This window comes from Dipodomys ordii, unplaced genomic scaffold (genome assembly GCF_000151885.1).
Source record: "Dipodomys ordii isolate 6190 unplaced genomic scaffold, Dord_2.0 Scaffold36, whole genome shotgun sequence".
NCBI classification, from domain to species: Eukaryota; Metazoa; Chordata; class Mammalia; order Rodentia; family Heteromyidae; genus Dipodomys; species Dipodomys ordii.
Genome location: NW_012267252.1, coordinates 769,325 through 790,753, shown reverse-complemented (window position 1 = coordinate 790,753; position 21,429 = coordinate 769,325). Strand labels below are relative to the sequence as shown.

Here is a 21,429-nt window from a genome sequence, read left to right as displayed (position 1 = left end):
ATCCTCAGAAATTTGGGGAAGCATTAAGTCAAGGAATCACACAGTTCTGTCCTTCCTAAGGCATAAAGCAAGACCTTGCCTCAAAAATTAATGTGAAAAGGAACTGGAGATGTGGCTCAAGTGGCACCTGCTAGCAAGCAGTAGAGCACCTATGTAGGAAACATGATGAAGCCCTGAGGCCCTGAGTTCAATCCCTAAAATTCCATTTCATATAATGATTCTGTAAATGGAAAAAGCTTATCCATGACTTTATGTAAATGAGCAGAAAGTCCCTAGGAAACATTCAGATGGAATTGATGATTCGCCTTTTCCTTGAGCAAAGGAAGTTGCCAGGGACAGAGTTCATGCCACCTGCTGAAAACAAGGACTATATGTGTTGGGGGCATACAGGAAGTGACCAGTCAGAAGCTGGTCCCAACCTGTGAACAAACCAGATTATAAGAGATAGCCACTAGGAAGCAATTTGCATGCCCAAAGGTTTCACTACTAAAGTTTACACAATGAGGAGTAATCAGCAGAACTGGCTGGCTCTCCAGATCACATGATTATGTAGAAACATGAAACTTGACGATGTGCTCCAGCAAGTTTTACTTCCCTAGTGCAGGCGTGTTCGCCAGCAGCCTGAGCTCTCTGAAGTCACGTCCAGTGACTGGAACCCCTGAGCACAGAGGCTTGCCATGCTGCTCCCCAGGAGGGTCAGGAGTGGCTGACCTTCTCTGACCTCCGGACAGTGACGTGAGAGTCTCACCAGAAAGAATGGACAAGCTCAACAAGATAACTGTCCCTGCCAGTCAGAAGTTGAGGTAAGGTTTTCCCATCGGATTCTTACCCTTCCTCTTCTCCTTTATTCTCTCCAAGGTGCTTGGCGTCTCCAAGCACAGAACCCCTGGAATGTTTTGCCGGTGCGAAGGCAGTGGGTGGCAGTTGTTCTGGGCAAATAGACTAGTTTTTTTTTTTTTTTTTTTAAAGAAACGTGTCTGAACAAGTGGGACATCTGTAGCCAGCTTTTTGCCAACAATAGAATACAGTACAATAAAAGAAGAGAGCCAAGTGCTGGGATTCTGTCAAAAGTGAGCTTTCATTCTGAATAGGAGGAACCTTGCTAAGGAAAGGTTTGTCTAAACTGAGTCTATGCCAGTGCCCTGTGAATTACTATGACATTTTAAAGAGAGCTGCAATCATTGTGTTTTTCACCATAGTTTCATTCTCGTTTAGTTTGTGGATATATATCAGAACATATTTGCCCTCGTTAGGGTGTAATAACTGTTTATTTAAAAAAAAACACTTACAATAAATAGCAGTAGACTAAGGGTATAAATCAAGGAGCTATGAAAAAGAAGCTTCCCAAACTTTTATCTTGAAGGTCTTTTTGTCTCATTGTAATAGTGTTACGGCCTTTAGAGACAGGAACCTTAAGTGTTTAGGGAATGTGTGATATTCCAATTGCTACTAGAACTCTGGTTTTTCATGTTGTGGCACGACATACGGTGTAGATGTGTCATCAAAAATAGGAGCTAGAGTTGGTTTTGTTTGGTTGTTTGTGCCAGCCCTGAGGTCTGAACTCAGAGCTCAGAGCCTTGCATTCTTGCTTAGTTTTTTTGTTTGTTTGTTTTTATTTTGGGGTGTTTTTATTTTCTGAAGACTGATGTGTTACCATTGAGCCATGCATCCAGTTCTGGCTTTTTTTCCTGGCTGATTGAAGATAAGAGTCTTGGGTTTGGGCTGGGAAAGTGGCTCAGTGGTAGAGCGCTTGCTTTGCATGCATGAGGCCCTGGGTTCGATTCCTCAGCACCACATAAGCAAAAAGAAAAAAGCTGGAAGTGGCGCTGTGGTTCAAGTGGTAGAGTGCTAGCCTTGAGCTGAAGAGCTGAGGGACAGTGCCCAGGCCCAGAGTTCAGGCACCATGACTGGACTCCAAAAAAAAAAAGTCTTGGGTTTGTCTCAGGCTCCTGAATAGCTAGGATTATAGGCATGAGCTACTGGTACCCTGCTAGTGTTGGAGTTTTTAAGAGTTCAGAAAAAGTAGCCTGGAATTAGTGGAAGGCATGTGGGCCTTCATACCTGGACAGGCCTGGTAAGAGTAAGTTGAGCTACACTATGGAGCCAGGGCTCCACACGGAGCATCGGTCAGCCATTTTGATCATGCGCTGTTGTTGTCTTGGGGGTTGCATTCTCTCAGAAGAGGAGGTAAAACAATGGAAAAAGTAAGGGACTTGAGGAATAGAGAAGAGAATCACAGTACCTGGAGAAGTTTTCATGGAGAAGATGCTCCAAGAACTAGGCTCTGAGAGGCACGTCAGATACAAGTTGGAGAATTGTTGGAGAATTTGAGGAAAAGCGTTGCCAGCTGAGAGGGAAGAAATGGAAGCTGATGTGAATAGAGCCCATTTGTGGACAGTGAGCAGAGTTTTCTGGCCAGCAGCGCTATGAGCAGGGCTTATATGGAATGAGACAGTCCTGATAAAGCTGGATGTGTATGGTAGGAACAGTCCAACGAGGACAGACAGGGATCCCACCCTAGTCTGTGTTGTTAGAGAAACTAAGCCTGCAAGCCTACAGACAGTGGACAGGGTGGATGGGACCAAGGAAGCTGGAGGCTGGGATACTGATTGGGAAAGCACTTGAGTAATCCAACCATCCAAAGTTGAACATTTTTTTGCCAGGTGCCAGTGGCTCACACCTGTAATCTTCACTACTCAGGAGCTGAGATCTGAGGATCAAGGTTCAAAGCCAGCCTGCAGAAAAGTCCCCATGAGACTCTTATCTACAATTAACCACTCAAAAACCAGTAGTGGAGCTGTGGCTCAAAGTGGTAGTGCTAGCCTTGAGCAAAAGAGCTCAGAGACAGCATCCAGACTCTGAGTTCAAGCCCAAGACCAAGAAGAAGAGGAAGGAGGAGGAGGAGGGAAAGAAGGAAGAGGAGGAGGGGGAGGGGGAGGGGGAGGAGGGGGAGGAGAAAGAAGAAGAATTGAGGCACAGCAGTGACAGGAAAAAAAAAGAAGAGGCAGAGGCCAGACACAGCAAAGACACTACTGAGTATCAAGGCTTCTCTCAATCAAGCCAGATGGCTCCAAAGGTCCTCCTCAGGCGTATTCCCTAACCTCAAGCGAAATTAAACATTGAATTGAATCTCTTTCAGGAAGTTCAGAAGTTCTAACTAGGCAATCCAACTTAAACCATTTTTTACGATCCCTTCCTGTAAGCCAAAGTCCAGCCTGATCACAGTATGGTTGACAGGCAATATGTAAGCATAAATTATAGGATAGAAAACCAAAATGACTTTGTGGATAATCATGCACTACACTCATCTGCTTAGAGAAAAGCAGCTCTTCCCCCACTTGGTAGCTAAGTTGTCTTTACAGAATGGACTTGTTTTTGTAAAACTGTACCCTGTTGATGTAGAACTTTTCAAAGAAATGAATTGTAAACACAGTGAACCTGAAGCACCACCTTAAATATTTTCTGTAAAAACAGGTTGTGGTAAGGAATAAGGATTTAAAATACTATTTTCCACCTTGTTTTATTGGCTTATATGAACTGTACAGTATGGGGGGGCTTATTTGTGATATTTCCATACATGCATATAATATACGTTGATTCACACTCACCCCTTTATTACTCTTTCTTATGCCCCTCCCTCCAATTTTATCTTTTTGCAATGCAAAAAGATTATTATTATTTTATATATGATATCTCTTTTGCAATATGAATTTTATATTGAAAACAGAATGAAGGCTTTAACTAATTCAAATTGTTAAATTTAAGTGAGCGTATAATATAAATGCAGTGATATATAGTAATATATTCAAATGGGGGTACTAAGAAGGGCAGTTAAGAAGACAGTATAGCTGGGTGCTGGTGGTTCATGCCTGTAATCCTAGCTACTCAGGAGGCTGAGATCTGAGATTGCAATTCAAAGCCAGCCCAGGCAGGAAAGTCTGTGAAGAGGCTCTGTCTTCAATAAACCACCAGAAAACAGAAGTGGTACTGTGGCTCAAATCGTAGAATGCTAGCTTTGAGCTGAAGAGCTTAGGGACAGCACCCAGGCCCAGAGTTCAAGTTCCATGACCAACAAAAAAAAAGAAGACAGTATAGCTGATGTATTAGGTGTGTAATGAGTATTGTACAAAGTATGGGATTTCATTGTGCTTGTATGTGTGCGTGTGTGCGTGTGTGCGTGCGTGTGTGTGTGTGTGTGTGTGTGTGCTGGTCCTGGGATTTGAACTCATGGCATGGGCACTTTCCTTAAGCTTTTTTGCTCAAGGCTAGCCCTCTACCACTTCAACCACAGCTCTACTTCTGACTTTTTGCTGTGCCATTAGGAATAAGCATCTCATAGACTTTCCTGCACTGGCTAGCTTCAAACCATGATCCTCAGATCTCAGTCTCCTGAGTAACTATGATTACAGGCATGAGCCATTGGCATCTGGCAATTTTTGAAATTAGTTTCATTATGATCTTATCATACATGCATATAATGTACTTTGATTACATTCTTCTCCACTCCCTTCTTTTCCTAATCCCCTGACTCTTTCTTAATTCAGAAAGTGTCTTAACTACTTGGCATTCTATGACAGTATGCATGGAGAACTTGTTTCTTACAAAGTTATTCAAGTTTGAGAAGTACAAGTTCTCATGTCAAAAACGAACTTTACAACTTTGGTGGGGGGGGGAGGATTAGGTGGGGGGTGCGGGGGGAGTCTGGGAAGGGATGGGAAGGGTAAACAAAGGAGGAGGCTACAATGCTTGATAAGAAATGTACTCACTATCTTGCCCATGTAATTGTAACCCCTCTGTACAGTATTTTTACAATAAAAAAAACAAAGTTATTCAAGTTTATCAAAGAATTTGCTCAAGTTTTTAGCCACCTTTACCCAAGAGCAAGAGTGATTCAGAGAGAGAGATTCAGAGAGAAAGATTCAGAGAGAAAATCCCAACCCAGGGTACATTGTCAGGATTGAAAAGAAACCGGAGGCAGCAGGAATGACCAGGAAGAGAAGACAGAGTGAAGCAAGGAGATGAGGGAGGGCAGGACTGGAAGGAAATAAGGGATTCTCCACACGAAGGGACAGGTGCTCCAGATGGACGTGGCTGGAGGTGGGGAATTATCTGGAGAGGTTGTGTGGGAAGAACTGAGGCCAGTGATGTGAAGAGAGGTGAGAACTCTCCATTTTTGCCCTCCCCTGCCCAGATTCCTCTATTAGGAGCAGATCACACACTTTCAAGATTTTTTAGTCATTTGTGAACCATGATTTTCTCTTGCTTTTTACAAGGAAGTGATAACATAAGAAGCCCAGCTAAGACCTGGATTTCCAGTTCTTCCACTATTAACCATTCCTTTGATCATAAAAATGTCACCCTTCCAGCTGACTATTTCAAAATGTCCAACTCCAAATCACATTAAAATTCATTGTTTTCAGGTTACTGAAACTAGTTTGAAAAGGAAAAGTGACATTCTTAATAACTTCTTAGAAGATTCATCATCTGTACTTGTGCATTTCTCTTTATAACACACACACACACACACACATGCACTTCTTTTTACAAGTAGAAAAGGACTTGGACACTAGTGTGGGCAAATCCTCATCTTACTGGCTAAAGGGTTGAGCATTGTTTAGTCAGACAAATCAAAGATTCTATGACTTTCAGCAAGTTTACTTAGTTTCCCTGACCCTGGTCTGGTACTGTTAATAGCAGTACCGATGTCATAAGCTGATTATATAAGGAAGCAAATGACACATAAGGATCCTGGCACACAGTAATTATTGAATTTAAAAATATACCTCTGAATATCATTATCATTGTTTCTCTTATTTATTCTATATAAACAGAGGACATTATATTGATCCTTGGCAACTTTCATACTAATTTCCTTTCTTTTTAAAATTTTGACTATTTTGTCTACTGATTCTGATATCCCTCTCACTTTGCATGGATTATAGACATGCAAACATCTCTCAACCCTCATTTAAGTAGTTGACAAAACTGTAGGAGCATAACAGGACCCTGCAGTGGGCATCTGTGAAGCACTGTTTGGACACTGACCCTAGATCTAATTGCACAGATGCTGGGACATGCCTTCTCTTCTCAGGTCTTGGAAACTTTCAGTAGGAATATCCCATTCCTTGTCTTTTCAAGTGAAGTTCTTCAGAAACAAACTTAATTTTTCTTTACCTTTCCACCTCTCGCTTCCACCTCTGGCCCTCCCGGTATTGTTTCAGTCAGTGGTTTCCTGATCAACACTTAACTCTGACTCATCCGGTCATGCCTGCTCATCTGCCACACCTTCCAGATTGCACTCTGAGGCATCTCTGTATATTCCCCTTCTGTTTCCTTTATTTCCACTCCATCCAAGGCCCTCAATGTTTATCTGACCCAAATTCTCTACAAAATGGACCAAACAACACCTGAATCCCCTCTATGTTCTAATGCTGTGTGAGACTCTGTTCCACATGAATACTATATTCTGTGAGACTGTTACTATGTCCCATGACCCTCAGGAATCATTATTTCTTGATGTGTTTGAAAGGATAAGAGAGGTTCAAAAGGGCTGATTCCAATCACCAATTATGAGCCATGGGTCCTAAATAAGTTCTTCAGTCTCTAAGCCTCAATTTCCTCCACTGTCAAGTAAAACGAAGTGTTCTTTTCTCACAAACTTACCATGAAAACCAAGTATGGCATGGATCAGTGTACCCAGAGGAGTACACATTGCATGGTCAGTATAACAAGTAGGTGAAAAGGAAACTAGACAACCAGTGGTCATTTGCTGTCTCTCCTCCTTTACATTCCACTAATGGATCCACTGCCCTATGGCTGGAGTGGCTAGCAGAGCTGGGGGCTGCAAACAAGGCTTAGAGTCAGCCTCTGGAGATAAGACAATCCTTCAGGCAGCCTGACTATTTTTCCTGTGTTGTGTCAGCTGAGCATCCACGAAATGGATGGATGAGATGTTCAGAGCAGCCAGACAAGGCTCTTTCTCTTTGTGGGCAAACTGCATAGGATCCACATAAGCAGAAACTTGCTTAATGAGAGTAGACTTCAGTCACCTTGTAGGAAAATTCAGTACAACTATCTCACCTATTCTGTGCGCAGGTACCCCAGAATGATCCCAGACTAGAGTCCATGTGTCTGGGCTGCCCTGCCTCCCAGATCTAACCATTGTTTGTGTACCATGGCAGAACAACTCCGTCCTCCTTTTTGTGACCTATCTCCAGAAAGGCTGGGATGCAACTAGTTAAATTGCCAAGAGCTGAACCACCGTTGCATTCCAGTTCTGCCTCACAGATCACTAGATTACAGGAGGCTGGCAGGCACTGAATGAATGCTTCAGGCATGTATTTATAGACAGTCCCTTGGGTTTTCCCCCCACAGATGATTAATCCCATCTAATACTTGGAGAACTGAATAGTTCAGTTCATTTTCAAAGAGGACCTTATGATTGCTTTCTTGTAATGATAGCAAGGAATTTGAGCCTGCTAAAGGATATGAGTAAAGAAAGATTGGATGGAGGAAAAAAAGAGGGGAGGGAGAGGAGAGATAGAGACAGAGAGAGAGAGAGAGAGAGAGAAAGAGTTTACAACTGTGTGTTGAGTCTTCTTACTGGCATGCTTCCCATGCCCAGGTCTCCATCATTTGTGAGCAAGCTTGTTTTCCACACTTCCCTCCTCCCTGCATCTGTTCCATAGACAAGGGCTATCTGCTCCCCAAAGAGCTCCTCCCACAGGCCCCTGATCCCCATCATAGACCCATCTTCTGCCGCCCATCTGCCTTCACTTCCCTTCTGAAAGGGAGTCCAACTGTAAGCACAGATTTTCCTAGGGCTTCAAAACAATCTATCACCTGAATGTCAGTATGGCAATGTCCCATGCATAATTCTAAGCAAAGCAAAGAAACCAACTTAAGAGACATGTGATATCTACTCAGTGGGGCCCATTTCTCTGTTGACAACTTCCTAAAGAAAGATTCAATGCCCCAGGAGCACCCCTGATGCCCTCTAGCAGCTCAGCTGGGGGCCCAGACAGTGTCCAGATTGTCACCCCTTTACACAACAGCCGGAACACATAGCCCAGCCCACTGGGGCAGGGCCCGTGGCCACACACAAAAGCCCCCTGTGGAAACAGGCCTGAAAAATCTTAGTACCTTTGCATAAGTAGCTTGAATTTTCAATCTGACACTGGACCTAAATAACCAGGTCCACTCTTCCTACAAGGTGTAGTGACAAGAGACAAGCACACAAGATCCTCTTTCGAGGAGCTGAGGAGCCATCTTGAGTCCCAGATAGAACAGCTGATGCCAAAGAGGTGAAGTCCCCTATGCAAGTTGTACCAGTAAAGCCAACTCCAGCACTGGGCTTCTGTGACACCTGCAGCAGGAGGCAGCGCAGGCCTCACACGCTTTTTCTACCCTCTCCCTGTGTAATTGTTTTTGAGGGGGGAGGATGGTACTAGAGATTGAACTCAGGGCCTAACACTTGCTAGATAAGCACTCTACCACTAGAGCCATGATTCCAGCCCTCTCCCTCTGTAATTTAGTGGCAGTAAGACATTCCAGCTTGACCAACATTCTGCTTTCCCTAGACTGTTTTTTTCCTAAACTGAATGGCAGCCAGCTTACTAAGCCAGAAAATGGAGGGAAGCCCTGCAGAATTCACACTGTCAGAATTCATGTTATTGCGAGTTTCTAAGCCCAGACTTGAATCATTCGCTGACTCAGGCATGTTTGGGGGCACACGGCCTTAAGCCTTCCACAGAATGCTCCCACCGTGGCTCCGTCACCTGAGGATGTGATAATTACACAGAGCAGAGTTTCTCTTCCCTGTAGACTGACCACACAACCCCAGTGCGGTGGGGTGCAGACAGCTGTTTTGTTGTGCTATGAAGAATAAGAACTTTGGCTTAAAGCCCCGAGAGCTTGCATGTTTGCTCTGCATTAACCAGCTCAGTGCTTGAGAAACACATTAAATGTTTTTTTCCTTTCTCCCTCCCCCACCCCACATTTAAGGTTAGCCATGTTTTTCATCAGTAAAGTGGGAATGATATAATATATGCTGATAACATACAATGCATCATGGCCACTGGAACAGTAAATACATGACAGAGAAGTAAGAACTCAGTGAATGTCCTTTTCTAAAATGACTCCTGGCCTCAGTTTCTCTTATGCACCCAGGATGTCAGGAGAGTCATCCACATAGGTCAAGGCAGTGGGTCAGAGTTCTGGCTCGAATGAAAGATCGCCAGGGTAATAGGGGAAGGAACAAAGCATCCATCAGAATCAAGCACCTGGCAGGGATCACCTACCTGTCAGCCAGCATGTTGAGGGGAGGGGGATGGAGGCAGAGAACATCCATCATGCCCAACTACCACACAGGGGGTTCATTCTCCTGTAAGCTGTTGTTCAGGGAAAGTACTCATAAAGAGGGTTGGATCTAGGGAGACCAACCTTAAGTAAACAGACTTCCCCAATTGGGAAGCTATGTCTGAAAGTATTTGAAGAAGATAGAGAATTTAAGTTCAAACAGAATGAAATGTTATCCTGTGTCCCTTTTACTTCTCTCAGCTTAAAACGTCTCTGTGGGCTGGCATGGAAGTATCATTCACTTTTAGAAGGACAACTGTAGATTCAGTGTTTTGGGCTGGCCGAGGAGAGACTGTGAACACAGCACAATGTCAACAAACATACAAGAATCCAATACAGTGAAGGATTGAGTAACAGGCCTGCCAGGCTCTTCCGGTGTCATCCATGGACACAGGGGCCTCCTTTATCATCTCCTGTATGCATAACCTGCTTTTGTGTAGATTCATGAAGAAGCTTCCCCTCATCTTTGTCACAGTGTGTAGGCCTGGTGAGAGTAAGCATCAGCAAGGTTCCAGTGTGCTAGAGTGTCCCACCCACATCCCCAGAGGACCCAAGGGCCCCTCAAGTCAGGGAAAGGAAAAACAATGACACATTCTGCTGTCACATCAGGTGACAAATCCACTAAGAACGTTTTAAAGGCAGCATGGCAGAGCATAGTTACCTGGTCATGCTATCAATCTTTTTTTTTTGTCATTATGGGACTTGAACTCAGGGCTTCGGTGCCTTCCCTTAGCTTTATCTCTCAAGACTAGCACTCTTCCACTTGAGGTATAACTCCACTTCTGGCTTTTTGGTGGTAAATTGAAGATGAGTTTCAGACTTTTTCCTGTCTGAGCTGGTTTTCAAACTATGATCCTCAGTTCTGTCTCCTGAGTAAACTAAGATTACAGGTGTGAGCCATCAGTGCCCGGCTAGACCATCACTTGGAGAATATGTTCCATGCCTACCTGCCTCTGATGGTAAATGAGAGAAGGATTTCTTTTTAAGGACACAGCATAGCAGTGGGATCATCCCTTCTCCAACTTGTGCCAAGTCTACATGATTTCTGGCTGCTTATAACCCAGCTCAGTAGTTCAGAAATGCCAACAACTACCACCAAATATTTGCTGCTCTCGGCAGAAATGAAAGGATAGAGTGTGAACCACAGGAGCAAAACGGTAAATAGCTTTGAATGACTGGTGTACCCGTGGTAAGAAGCGCTGCTGCTGGCAACTAGCTGTCCAGGTGCTGGTGGACATGGCCCCTCCATTTCAGGAATCTTGGGTGACCCTTCTGTGTAGGTTGTTGAGAAAGACACATGGAGATATGATGCTTGTCTCCTTCCAGCTCCTCTGGTAGGTCATCCTACTTTCCAGCAGGTTCCACCCCCTAGAGAACCCCTCCCATCCCCTCTGACACCTGTGTACTGCCTTCTCTTTCCCCTCCCACTCTAATCAGACCCTTCCTCTTTTTTCTCTGCCTATCCCTCATGACTGAGACAGGCCCTAACATCCCATGCTCCCCTCTAGCAAAAAGTCTTGGGAGCCAACAGAAAGGCAGAGATGGGGAATCAAGTGACCCTATTAGGGGCTAGGTTAGATGCCAGAGACAGAGGAGAAGGTGACCCAAGAGAAGAGGTGGCCCATGGTGAAGCCAGTCACCGGCTCTGGAGAGAGGCCAGAGGAAAATAAAGGCAGAGGGGGCTGAGGGTGTGGGCTCCGGAGTCTCCTGATTTGAATAACAGCCCAGTCACTATCAGGCCAGGCAAACGACTTATCACTCTGAGTCAAATGTTCTCATTTATAAAGATGGGGGAATAACCATAATGAGGAGAGTACATTTAACCCTACTGAAGTGCAGGTGTAATCATGCTTGAGAGTTTCCTTTTCATAATAAAAAAAAATGAGATAATCATAGGGCCTGCTCCTTAGGGACATTAAAAGGATTAAGTGGTACCTGGTACATAACACAAATTCAATGAGTGTTGCATTCCCTGTTTTCTGGTTGCTTCTCCAAGTCTGCCTGCTGGCTAGGGTGAGATAGTCTTCTAATGACTGCCTTTGGGGCTTTGTACTATAATCATAGCAGGGTAGAGGCTCTGCTCTGTTAAGGGGATGGGGCAGTATATCCTCTGACTGGCCGCCCCAGCCAGAGCAGGGTGGGGCAAAGAAAAGAATCAAGTGCGAAAAGAAAGGAATCTCCAACTAGATTAATCCAGTCTCTTTGACTTGAGGTACTGAGGCCTAGGGAGATCACCATGCTGTCTTATACCATTTACCTTTGAGGTCCAGACTCCTAATTTTGCTTGTAATGAACACAGCCATAGATATTTATTTACACCTGGCAAAGATTTCAAGAATTGTTTTTTTGTTTTTGTTTTCGTCTGGTCGTGGGGCTTGAATGCTGGGCCTGCCCCTCAGCTCTTCAGCTCTAGGCTAGGGCTCTACCACTTGAGCCACAGCACCACTTCCGGTTTTCTGGTGGTTTATTGGAGATTAGAGTCTCATGGATTTTACTGCCTCAGTACCTGTGGAATAGCGTGGGGGACACTAGCTCAGCCTTGGAAAGCTCCTCAGGTCATTCCTCCCAGGAAGGGACTGTCAGCTCCATTGTGAGCTCACCCTTTAGAAGAAAGCAGCCTTGGGTACTGAATTTGCAAATCTAAATATAACAACAAAAATGCCCCCAGGAAGATCAGGCTGGAGGAAGTGGGCACGAGGAGGCCAGGGGCAGAACTGGACAAGACTGTGGGCCTCCTGGAGGAGGGAGGCATTCTGCTGCATGGGTGAAACATTCCAGACAAAAATGGTGTTCAGTCTCAACATGGTGAACTGAACCAAAGGTTTCTACTTTAAACCAAATGGTCCAAGGGAAGGACCTGAAACATAAAATCCTGCCTTGGCAAGCTCCTCTGGGAGGGCGCTGAAGAGCTAAAAAGAAAGCAAGGTGCTTTCCAACACCCTTTCCCCTACTAAGCTCTTATAAAATGCATTTCTGCTGGGTGCCAGGGGCTCATGCCTATAATCCTAGCTACTCAGGAGGCTGAGATCTGAGGATCACAGTTCAAAGCCAGCCCGGACAAGAAAGTCCATGAGACTCTTATCTCCAATAAACCACTCAGAAAACTGGAAGTGGCACTGTGGCTCAAGTGGTAGAATGCTAGCTTTGAGCTGAAGAGCTGAGGGACAGGGCTCAGGTCCAGAGTTCAAGTCCCACAACTGACAAAAAATGTATTTCTGACAGATGCTAATATTTTTAAAGTCATTTGCTATATTTAATCATTAGAGGTGAGTATGGATGGCTCACACCTGTGATCCTAGCTACTTAAGAGGCAGAGATTGGGGGGGGGGTCATAGTTCAAAAACAGCCCAGGCAGTAAGAGCTCATATGATTTCATTTCAACCAATAGCTGGGCATGGGGGTACAGTCCTGTCATCCCAGCAACATAGATTGGAAGATTATGCAGTCCAGAGCAGCCTGAGCATAAAATGAGACCCCATCTTGAAAATAACCAGCACAACAAGGGCTGGCTGATGGTATAGCTCAAGTGATAGTGTAAGCATTATACCCATTTTTGGTCCTCAGCTCCATCTAATCCTGAGCTCCTCCCTATCCTGGAGTTCCTGCAATATAGCTGGCTCTTCCCTCTCTCTGCCCAGACCCACCCATCCAACTCACTCCCTAACCCTGAGACCCTGCTGCTACCTATAGCAGAGGCTGCCATGCATTCTCTCTCTCTCTCTCTCTCTGGGGCAAATATGGCTCCTCTAATAAACCTTGTAATAATCTTTCTCCTATGCCTGCCTGCCTCTGTGTTGTCCCCTGGGCTGGATGTGGTGGATCCTTTCATTGATCCTTTCAGATAGAAGTACCTGACTAGCAAGTGCAGGCCTGGAACACCAAACCACTTTGCCATATTCTAATTGCAGTCAAATCCAAAGCCACTTCTCTAGCTTAACTTTTCTTCCAAGAAGAAGAGGAAGAGAGGCTGCCATCGATGTAAGATCAGAGCTTCAGCAGTTCAAGCTCTAGTACTGGAGATTGTAGCTTGTGGGTCCAGAGGCGCTGCCACGAAACCTGGCCGATGAGAAGCAGCTCTATGCCCTCTATCACCCTGAACACCGTGAACAGAGACGCTGGGCTGCCAGTAGCTGTGCGGCTCCTCCTGCCCTTCTCCCAGTACCATGGACTCAAAGCCCCGTTGGCTGTGCCTTCCCTTTCCTGGGAGAGTGTCAGAACTTGCCCGGTCTTCTCACTGTAGAGAGAAGAATGAGCTCTGTCATTAAAGGTTAGCTAGGCAATATGGCAGGTGGAAGGTATTTGGGAAATTGAAACATCACCTTTTGTGCTCTTTCGCATTAAGCCTGACCTCAAAGGAGAGAACCTGGTTTCCCTATGGAGCTGAGGCTGTCCTTAATTCACCATCTTCCTGCCTCTGCCTCCCCAAAACTGGGATTACAAGGATGTACCACCATGCCCAGCCCTGTGTCCTTTCTACAAAAGTTCTCAGCTTTGGATGACCTAAAAGTCCCAGGAAGATTATTAAAATGAAGATTTCCAGGTTCCCCTAATTACTCTTTTCCTCCTTCGTGTAGTTTAAAGGCAAGCCCTATGAGTTTTTGTTTTGTTTTGTTTTTTGTTTTTAGTCAGGTTGTGGGGCTTGAACTCAGCCTGGACACTGTCCCTCAGCTCTTCAGTTCAAGGCTGGCACTCTACCACTTGAGCCACAGCACCACTTCTGGTTTTCTGGTGGTTATTGGGAGATAAGAGTTTCATGGACTTTCCTTCCTGGGCTGGCTTTGAATTGTGATCTTCAAATCTCAGCCTCCTGAGTAGCTAGGATTACAGGTGTGAGCAAACAGAGCCCGGCTGTACTCTGGGTGGTTTTTTTTTTGTCAGTCGTGGGGCTTGAACTCTGGGCCTGGGCTCTGTCCCTCAGCTCTTCAGCTCAAGGCTAGCGCTCTACCACTTGAGCCACGGCACCACTTCCAGTTTTATAGTGGTTTATTGGAGATAAAAGTCTCATGGGCTTTCTTGCCGAGCTGGCTTTGAACCGCAGTCCTCAGATCTCAGCCTCCTGAGTAGCTAGGATTATAAGCAAGAATCACCAGCTCCGGGCTACACTCTGGATTTTTAATAAACAAATATAGGACACCTTTTGGCGTTTCAGAGGATAACTTGGGAGAGAGACTAGGTTGGAAGGAACAGAGGGGGAGCCTGAGACTACAGCCCCCTTCCTGTCCCTCAGGCCCACCCAAGGCTCTCAGCGCTGGCAGGCAGCACGAACGTCACACCACCCTTGCTTCTCCAGGATTCTCAGGTTGGCCCTGGTCTGCTTCCTCTCCTCCCTCAAGACTAGGGCGCCTGGTTCTCCACCACCGCCTGCAGCAGACATCTAAAAGCCCTCAGTTTACAGAGGAATGTGTATTTAAAGCCTAAGTAAATGGCCCATGTGTGAAAATGTCCAAAATATATGAAATTGGTTGGAATGATCACGGACTTCTTGGAAAGGACCCTGGAAACACAGGAAACAAAAGTAAAAATAGACAGGTGGGATGACATCAATTTAGAAAGATTCTGCACAGCAAAGGAGATAGTACAGTAAAGAAATAACCTACAGAATGGGAGGAAATATTTGAGAACTATACATCTGATATATATACATATCAGAAATACATATGTATAATATAAAATATAGAAAGAACTCATAATTCAAAAGAAAGAAAAGGCTAATAGTGCAGCTTAAAATGGGCAAAGACCTAAGCAGCTTTTTTTTTTGGGGGGGGGGTCCGGTTGTGGGGCCTGAACTCTGGGCCTGGGCGCTGTCTCTCAGCTCTTCAGCTCAAGGCTAGCGCTCTACCACTTGAGTCACAGCGCTACTTCTGGCTTTTTTCTTTTTGCTTATGTGGTGCTGAGGAATCAAACCCAGGGCCTCAGGCATTCAAGGCAAGCGCTCTACCACTGAGCTACCTTTCCAGCCCCTAAGCAGCTTTTCTTAAAAGAAAACACAAATGATCAATGGGAACCTGAAAAAAAAAAATCATCAGCAGATTCAGCAAGGAAATGAACATCAAAGACGCAATAAGTGCTTAGCAAGGTGGTACAAGCCTATAATCTCAGCTTAGAGGCAGGAGTATCAGGCATTTGAGGGCAGATTGCCTGTATAATGAGTTTGGAGCCAGCCTGGGTTAATATAGTGAGACTGTCTCAAAAAACCAACCAAACAAAAAACAACAAGCTATCGCTTCACTCCATTTAGAACGGTACTATCAAAAGACAAGATAGCAAGCTCTGGGTTGCTGGGAACCTAATTTAGTGCAGGCATTAAGGAAGACAGCATGGAGGCTCCTTCAAAAGTAGAACTACCAGCCAGTGGCCAGTGGCTCACACATGCAATCCTACCTATTCCCGAGGCTGACCTGGAGGAGTACTGTTTGAAGTCACCCCAGGCAGAAAAGCTCACATCTTTGATGAATCCACAGAATGCTGGCCTAGAGACCTGGCTCATCAAATGGTTGAGCTCCAGCCATGAGCAAGAAAGTTAAACAATACTGAATTAAGCCAGGCACCTGTAATCCTAGCTACTCAGGAGGCTGAGACCTGAGGATCGCAGTTCAAAGCCAGCAGGGGCAGGAAAGTCCATGAGACTATTAACTCCAATTAACCACCAGAAAACTGGAAGTGGCACTGTGGCTCAAGTGGAACAGCGCTTGCCTTGAGCTGAAGAGTTGAGGAACGAACAGGGTTCACCCCAGAATTCAAGCACCATAACTGACCAAAAAAAGAGTGAATTCAAGCCCTAGTACACACCCACCTTCCCCCCCCCCCCCACACATGCACACAAGAACCACCATCTGATCCAACTATCCTACTAGTGGATATATATATGGCCAAAGTGAATGGAATCATGATGTCAAAGAGATATCTGTACTCCCAGGTTAATTTCAGTACTGTTGGTCAGAACAAGCAATGGAAACTACCTAAGTGTCCATCAGTGATGAATGGCTAAAGAGTACATAGTCCATATCACAAAGGCAATAGTGTTCAGCCATTAAAAGGGATAAAATCCTGTCATTTACAACAGACGTACAACTCAACATTATTATTTAAAGTGAAGTAAGCCAGGCTCAGAAAGACAAGTACCACATTGTCTCATTTATGTATGAAATTGAAAAACACAAGTTTCCCCTTAAAAAATGTGTTATTTATGCCTATCTAAATCTCAGTTACTTGGAAGGCAGAGATTAAGAGGATCTCTGCCAAAAGCTAGTGAGACTGTCTCAACAAATGCACTGGCTATAATGGTACATACCTGTAATCCTGGCCTTGTGAGAGGCCATAGATAGGAGGATGGAAGCTTAAAGGTGTTTTGGGTAATGTGGGCACGTGGAAGATAATTGAGAGTGTGAAAATCTTCTTTTTCTCCTCACAATCAAACCTCTCCTAGAAGCCTAGAAGAAGAAAACTTTGACCTGGCCTTTTATTGGGGGGGGGACAGTAGGGGGGGGTGACTGTCTCTCATGTAACCAAGGCTGGCTGGCCTTGAATTCACTATCTTCCTTTTGTACCCTCAAATGAGAAACCACTTAAACCTACTGTGTCCATACTGTTGTCTTCTCCAGAGTCCCACACAGAACTCATACAGTGTGGAGGCTTTTCAAATTGTGTGTTTTCACTTAGCAGGTATCATTTTTTGTTTGTTTACTTGAGACAGGGTCTCATGATGCAGCCAGAGCTATCTAGACTCATCTTCCTGTCTCAGCTCAGGTTATTTTCTGCCATTCAGGTTACAGTGCCAATACCTCTCCCTACTTTTGGTTCATTTTCCAGCACCTGTCAGGAACTGCTGAGCAGTCCTGGCCAAAGGTCCTGGGCCTCTTGAGTGGTCACACAGTATGTAGTCTATGTTGTGCCATAGTCTTTTCCTCTCCCTCTGCAGCCTTTGCAAGCTATGACTCTAGAGGATTTTTTTTTAATGAACATATTCAGGCATAGTAAGGTCTAAATTGAAACGGAAAAGTCAAGTCCTATTAAGAAGCAAGTCTGGTAAAGCTCTTACTTGTGTAGGTTTTCATGTGGATCACTCAGCTCTGCACTTGGGTTAAAATGAACCTTAATTTTCCCCAAATAAATTCTGTATTGCTTTATTCAGGCACAACTAAGGCCCACTGTGGGAAAGACATTACCTATCACCATCCACTGCTGCTCAAAGGGTGGTCCTGGACCAGAAACATCAGTTTCACCTGGAAATTAATTAGGGATGCAAATTCTTCTGCTCCACTTCAAACCTATCCAGAAACTCAGGGGGCAGGATCAGATGGGAGATCAACTGTGCCTTTTCCATCCAGGAATTTCTGTCACAACCAACTGAAAGAACCCAACTGGTCTATCAGATTCTGAACTTTCTCTGAAGGTCTCCAAACTGTTGGTGACTTGCAAAGACTCAATTTAATTAAATGCAAAATAATGCTTGGTATTTGGAGGTTTTGCTGTAGGGATTCTCTCTCTCTCTCTCTGTCTCTCTCTCTCTCTGTCTCTCTCTCTCTCTTTTATTCATGAAAGATTTTAGAAGTCTTTTTTTCTTCAAAAGTCAGCCTAGTTATTAATTTTTTATGTTTTATTTTGTTTTTTTTACAGGCAACTTCAAAAGATAGTCCATGATATTAAGAACAATGAAGGTGGCATCATGGACAAAATCAAAAAGTAAGTTAGCTTCTGTTTACAGATTTACTTATATGGAATAAATTTGCCAGTGTTTGAATGGAAGGAAGCAGAGTTCCCTTACTTAAGGGAGGAGATGCCTGATTAACTTGTGGCCCTTTCTTAGTGGGTAGAAGGAAGGTGGGGAGGGGGGGAGGGGGGTCCTGGAGAGAGGCAGGATCACTTTGTTCTGGAAACAAAGTGAGTGGAGGAACTCAGTACACTTGCACTTTCCTTCTAGCTGCCAAAGAGTAGCCTGACCAAGGTCAAAGCAGGAAAATCAGCCTGATAACTATCAAGTCAAACCCTCCTCCCCCAGGATGCTCCTAAAGAATTCCAAATAAGAACTCACAAAATCTAGTTCTCTGTAATATGAAATCTCTGCATGAAACACTTTTCTATTCCATAGTCAGTCATGTTCACAGCAGCCATGAAACTCTGATTGTTTCTGAGTATCTATTTCAAGCCTTTTGTGCATTGTCCCCCAGAGCTCTTTTTACTTGGCAAATCATGTTTCTCATCCTGGAATAATGGCCACCATGGTCATTACCTTGGGCAATATCAAGGGCTTGTTGGTTCAAAGTGAGCTGCAGTTAAGCTCACCCTCCTAGCCAGCCAACAGGGGCTGCCTTGAAAGCAGGAAGCACAGTTGAACACACTGGTTCCTTTACATAAAGCTGTGACCAGGTTTTCATGGGTCTGTGCCATCTGAACAGAGAAGGACCCGGAAGTGCTGGGTGACTCGGTAGCTGCCAGCTACTGAGTAATGTTCAAAATATATCCTTTATTCTTAACCTGTGGGCAGGGCTCAATGGTCCATTCTTGAGTTTGTCCTTGATCCAGGATGATTGGAGGCTGTTAAAATACCTCTTCTTTTCTTTAAGGGAATGACAATAATAATGAATAATAGTGGGTTTATATGTTTTTGGAAAGTTTACTATTCCATAAACTGACCTGGGCATCAGGCCCAGCTTTATTTTTGGTTTTTGTTCCTACAACTCCAGGGACAATCTCTTTCCAGACTTCATCACAGGTTTAGTTTGATGGGGACTATTGGGTAACTGGATGAAATAATAGATATAAGAGACTATGGTGGAAAAAGTAATTTCAATACAAATGTAAGCATTATTATTTCTAAAGAACTGCAATTCTGCTTTGGTAGAGGGCTTCTGTGGATTTAAAAATCAAAGCCAGATGCCAGTGGCTTACATTTATAATCCTAGCTCAAGAGGCTGAGACCTGAAGATAGCAACTTAAAGACAGTGTGGGCAGGAAAGTCCAAGAGACCCTTATCTCCAATTGAATACCAAAAAGCCAGAAGTAGAGCTGTGGCTCAAAGTATAGAGCATGAGCCTTGGGCCAAAAAGTTCAGTGACAGCACCCAGGCCCCGAGTTTAAGCCCCAGGCTCAGTGCGCATGCATGTATGCGTGCGCACACACATGCATGCACACACACACACATCCCACATATAAGCTTCTGTATTGCATTCTTCTAATAAATGAAATTTTTTATATATAATAGTTTTCCTATACACTGCCTCTAAAAATAGACATGATAGTTTAGTAATTAAAGGCTACTCTGTGTGTTTACTTACAAATTTTTAAATTTCATCAAGTAAATCATTCTTTTTTGTATACACATACAGTCCTGGGGCTTGGGCATTGTCTCTGAGCTTTTTCATTCAAGGCTAGCATTCTACCACTTGGGACTTTCTGACAGTTTGTTGAAGATGAGAATCTCACAGACTGGGGCTGGGAAGTTGGCTCAGTGGTAGAGCGCTTGCCTTGCATGCCTGAGGCCCTGGGTTTGATTCCTCAGCACCACATAAGCAAAAAGAAAAAAGCCGGAAGTGGCACTGTGGCTCAAGTGGTAGAGTGCTAGCCTTGAGCTGAAGAACTGAGGGACAACGCTCAGGCCCAGAGTTCAGGCCCCACGACCGGACCCCCCCCCCAAAAAAAAAAGAATCTCACAGACTTTCCTTCCTGGGCTTGTTTGGAACTACAGTCATCAGATCTCAGCCTCCTGAGTCGCTAGGATTACAGGCATGAGCCACTGGCACCCATTCTTAGACAGAATGATAAATCATTACTAAAAGTAGTGATTTACTGTAGACGTTGAATATTGATACACTCAGTGCTTACTTGTCACGCTTTTAAGTGGTACAAACTAATTATAAGCAAAGTGTTTATTATAGCTACTTTTTGTCCTGTGTTTATAAAACATTTATTTATAAGACATTAAAGTATAGTTCATCTTGTCCTACCTTGCTATAACCAATCAGTACTGATTTTCCCTGGACTTCTGAATGCCATGCTTCCTAGTTTTTGTACCTCACAGAGCCAAGTTACCAACCACTTCACCTTCACCAAGTCATAGTCATGTGATGCCCTGAGGAGCTGGTGGGGAGGGTGGGGTGGAGATCTTCAGACCAAGAGCCTCACCACAGTTAATCTTTTAAGAGGTTGTAATCTTCCTATTCAACAACGACAAACTATCTATCTCTATAACAACAGTTGTTCTGCCTACCTACTGACCTTTGGTCTCCTATTTTTATCTCCAGGCTAAAAGTCAAAGCTCCTCCTAGTGTTCCTCGAAGGGACTATGCCTTAGGTAAGAAAATTTCTAAACTTACATTACTGACATTTGACTCTTGTAATGTTTGTATTAGTCTGTTGAAAAGTGAGATATGTTCTACTGACTGGAAAACAAAAGATGTCTATCATAATTGGAAGAACTGATCTCTAGCATGAGCTATATAGAGGGAGCATACAACTTTATCCATCTCTCAGTCCATCTGTGTGTCCACGCAGCTGTTTGTCAAGCATGCTGCAGGTGCCAGGCATGTACAAGGTCTTAAGTAGAACTGCAGTGCCAAATAAGTCAAATACAGTCTCTATACTCCCAAATGTAGTCTGGGAGGAAAAAGAAGGGAAGTTGGAAGATGGGAACACTACATCCTGTAGGAATTCACAGCATTCAGACCACATCTAACCTGAGGTGCAGGATGTGGGGAAGAGATGGTTTCCTTCACAAAAAAGATGGTGAAATGGTGTTAAAGGGTTGGAGAATAAATAATTAATGGAGCGTTTGCTACTCAGTCTTCTATGAGATCAGCCTACAATCGATCCATCCCAAACTAGAACTGATTGTATGGGGGGGGGGTGCTAGTACTGGGGCTTGAACTCAGGGTCTAGGTACTGTCCCTGAGCATTTGTGCTCAAGGCTAGAACTCTACCACTTGAGCCACAGCTCAACTTCTGGCTTTTTGAGCGCTTAATTGAAGATAAGAATCTCACAGCTTTTCCAGCTTGGTCTGGCTTCAAACTGTGATCTTCAGATCCCACCCTTCTGATAGCTAGGGTTACAAGTGTGAGATCCCACTACCCAGACAG

General features: G+C 44.4%; 1 protein-coding gene across 1 annotated transcript in view; it reads left to right on the top strand.

The window, feature by feature from the left end:
* Positions 1-531: 531 nt before the first annotated feature.
* Positions 532-21,429, top strand: part of Blnk (B-cell linker) — a 48,606-nt gene continuing 27,708 nt past the window's right edge. The window contains exons 1-3 of the mRNA XM_013017573.1: positions 532-803; positions 17,974-18,039; positions 20,598-20,647. Of these exons, the coding sequence (XP_012873027.1) occupies positions 757-803; positions 17,974-18,039; positions 20,598-20,647 (163 nt within the window). The 5' untranslated portion in view covers positions 532-756. The remainder of the gene's footprint in view (positions 804-17,973; positions 18,040-20,597; positions 20,648-21,429) is intronic.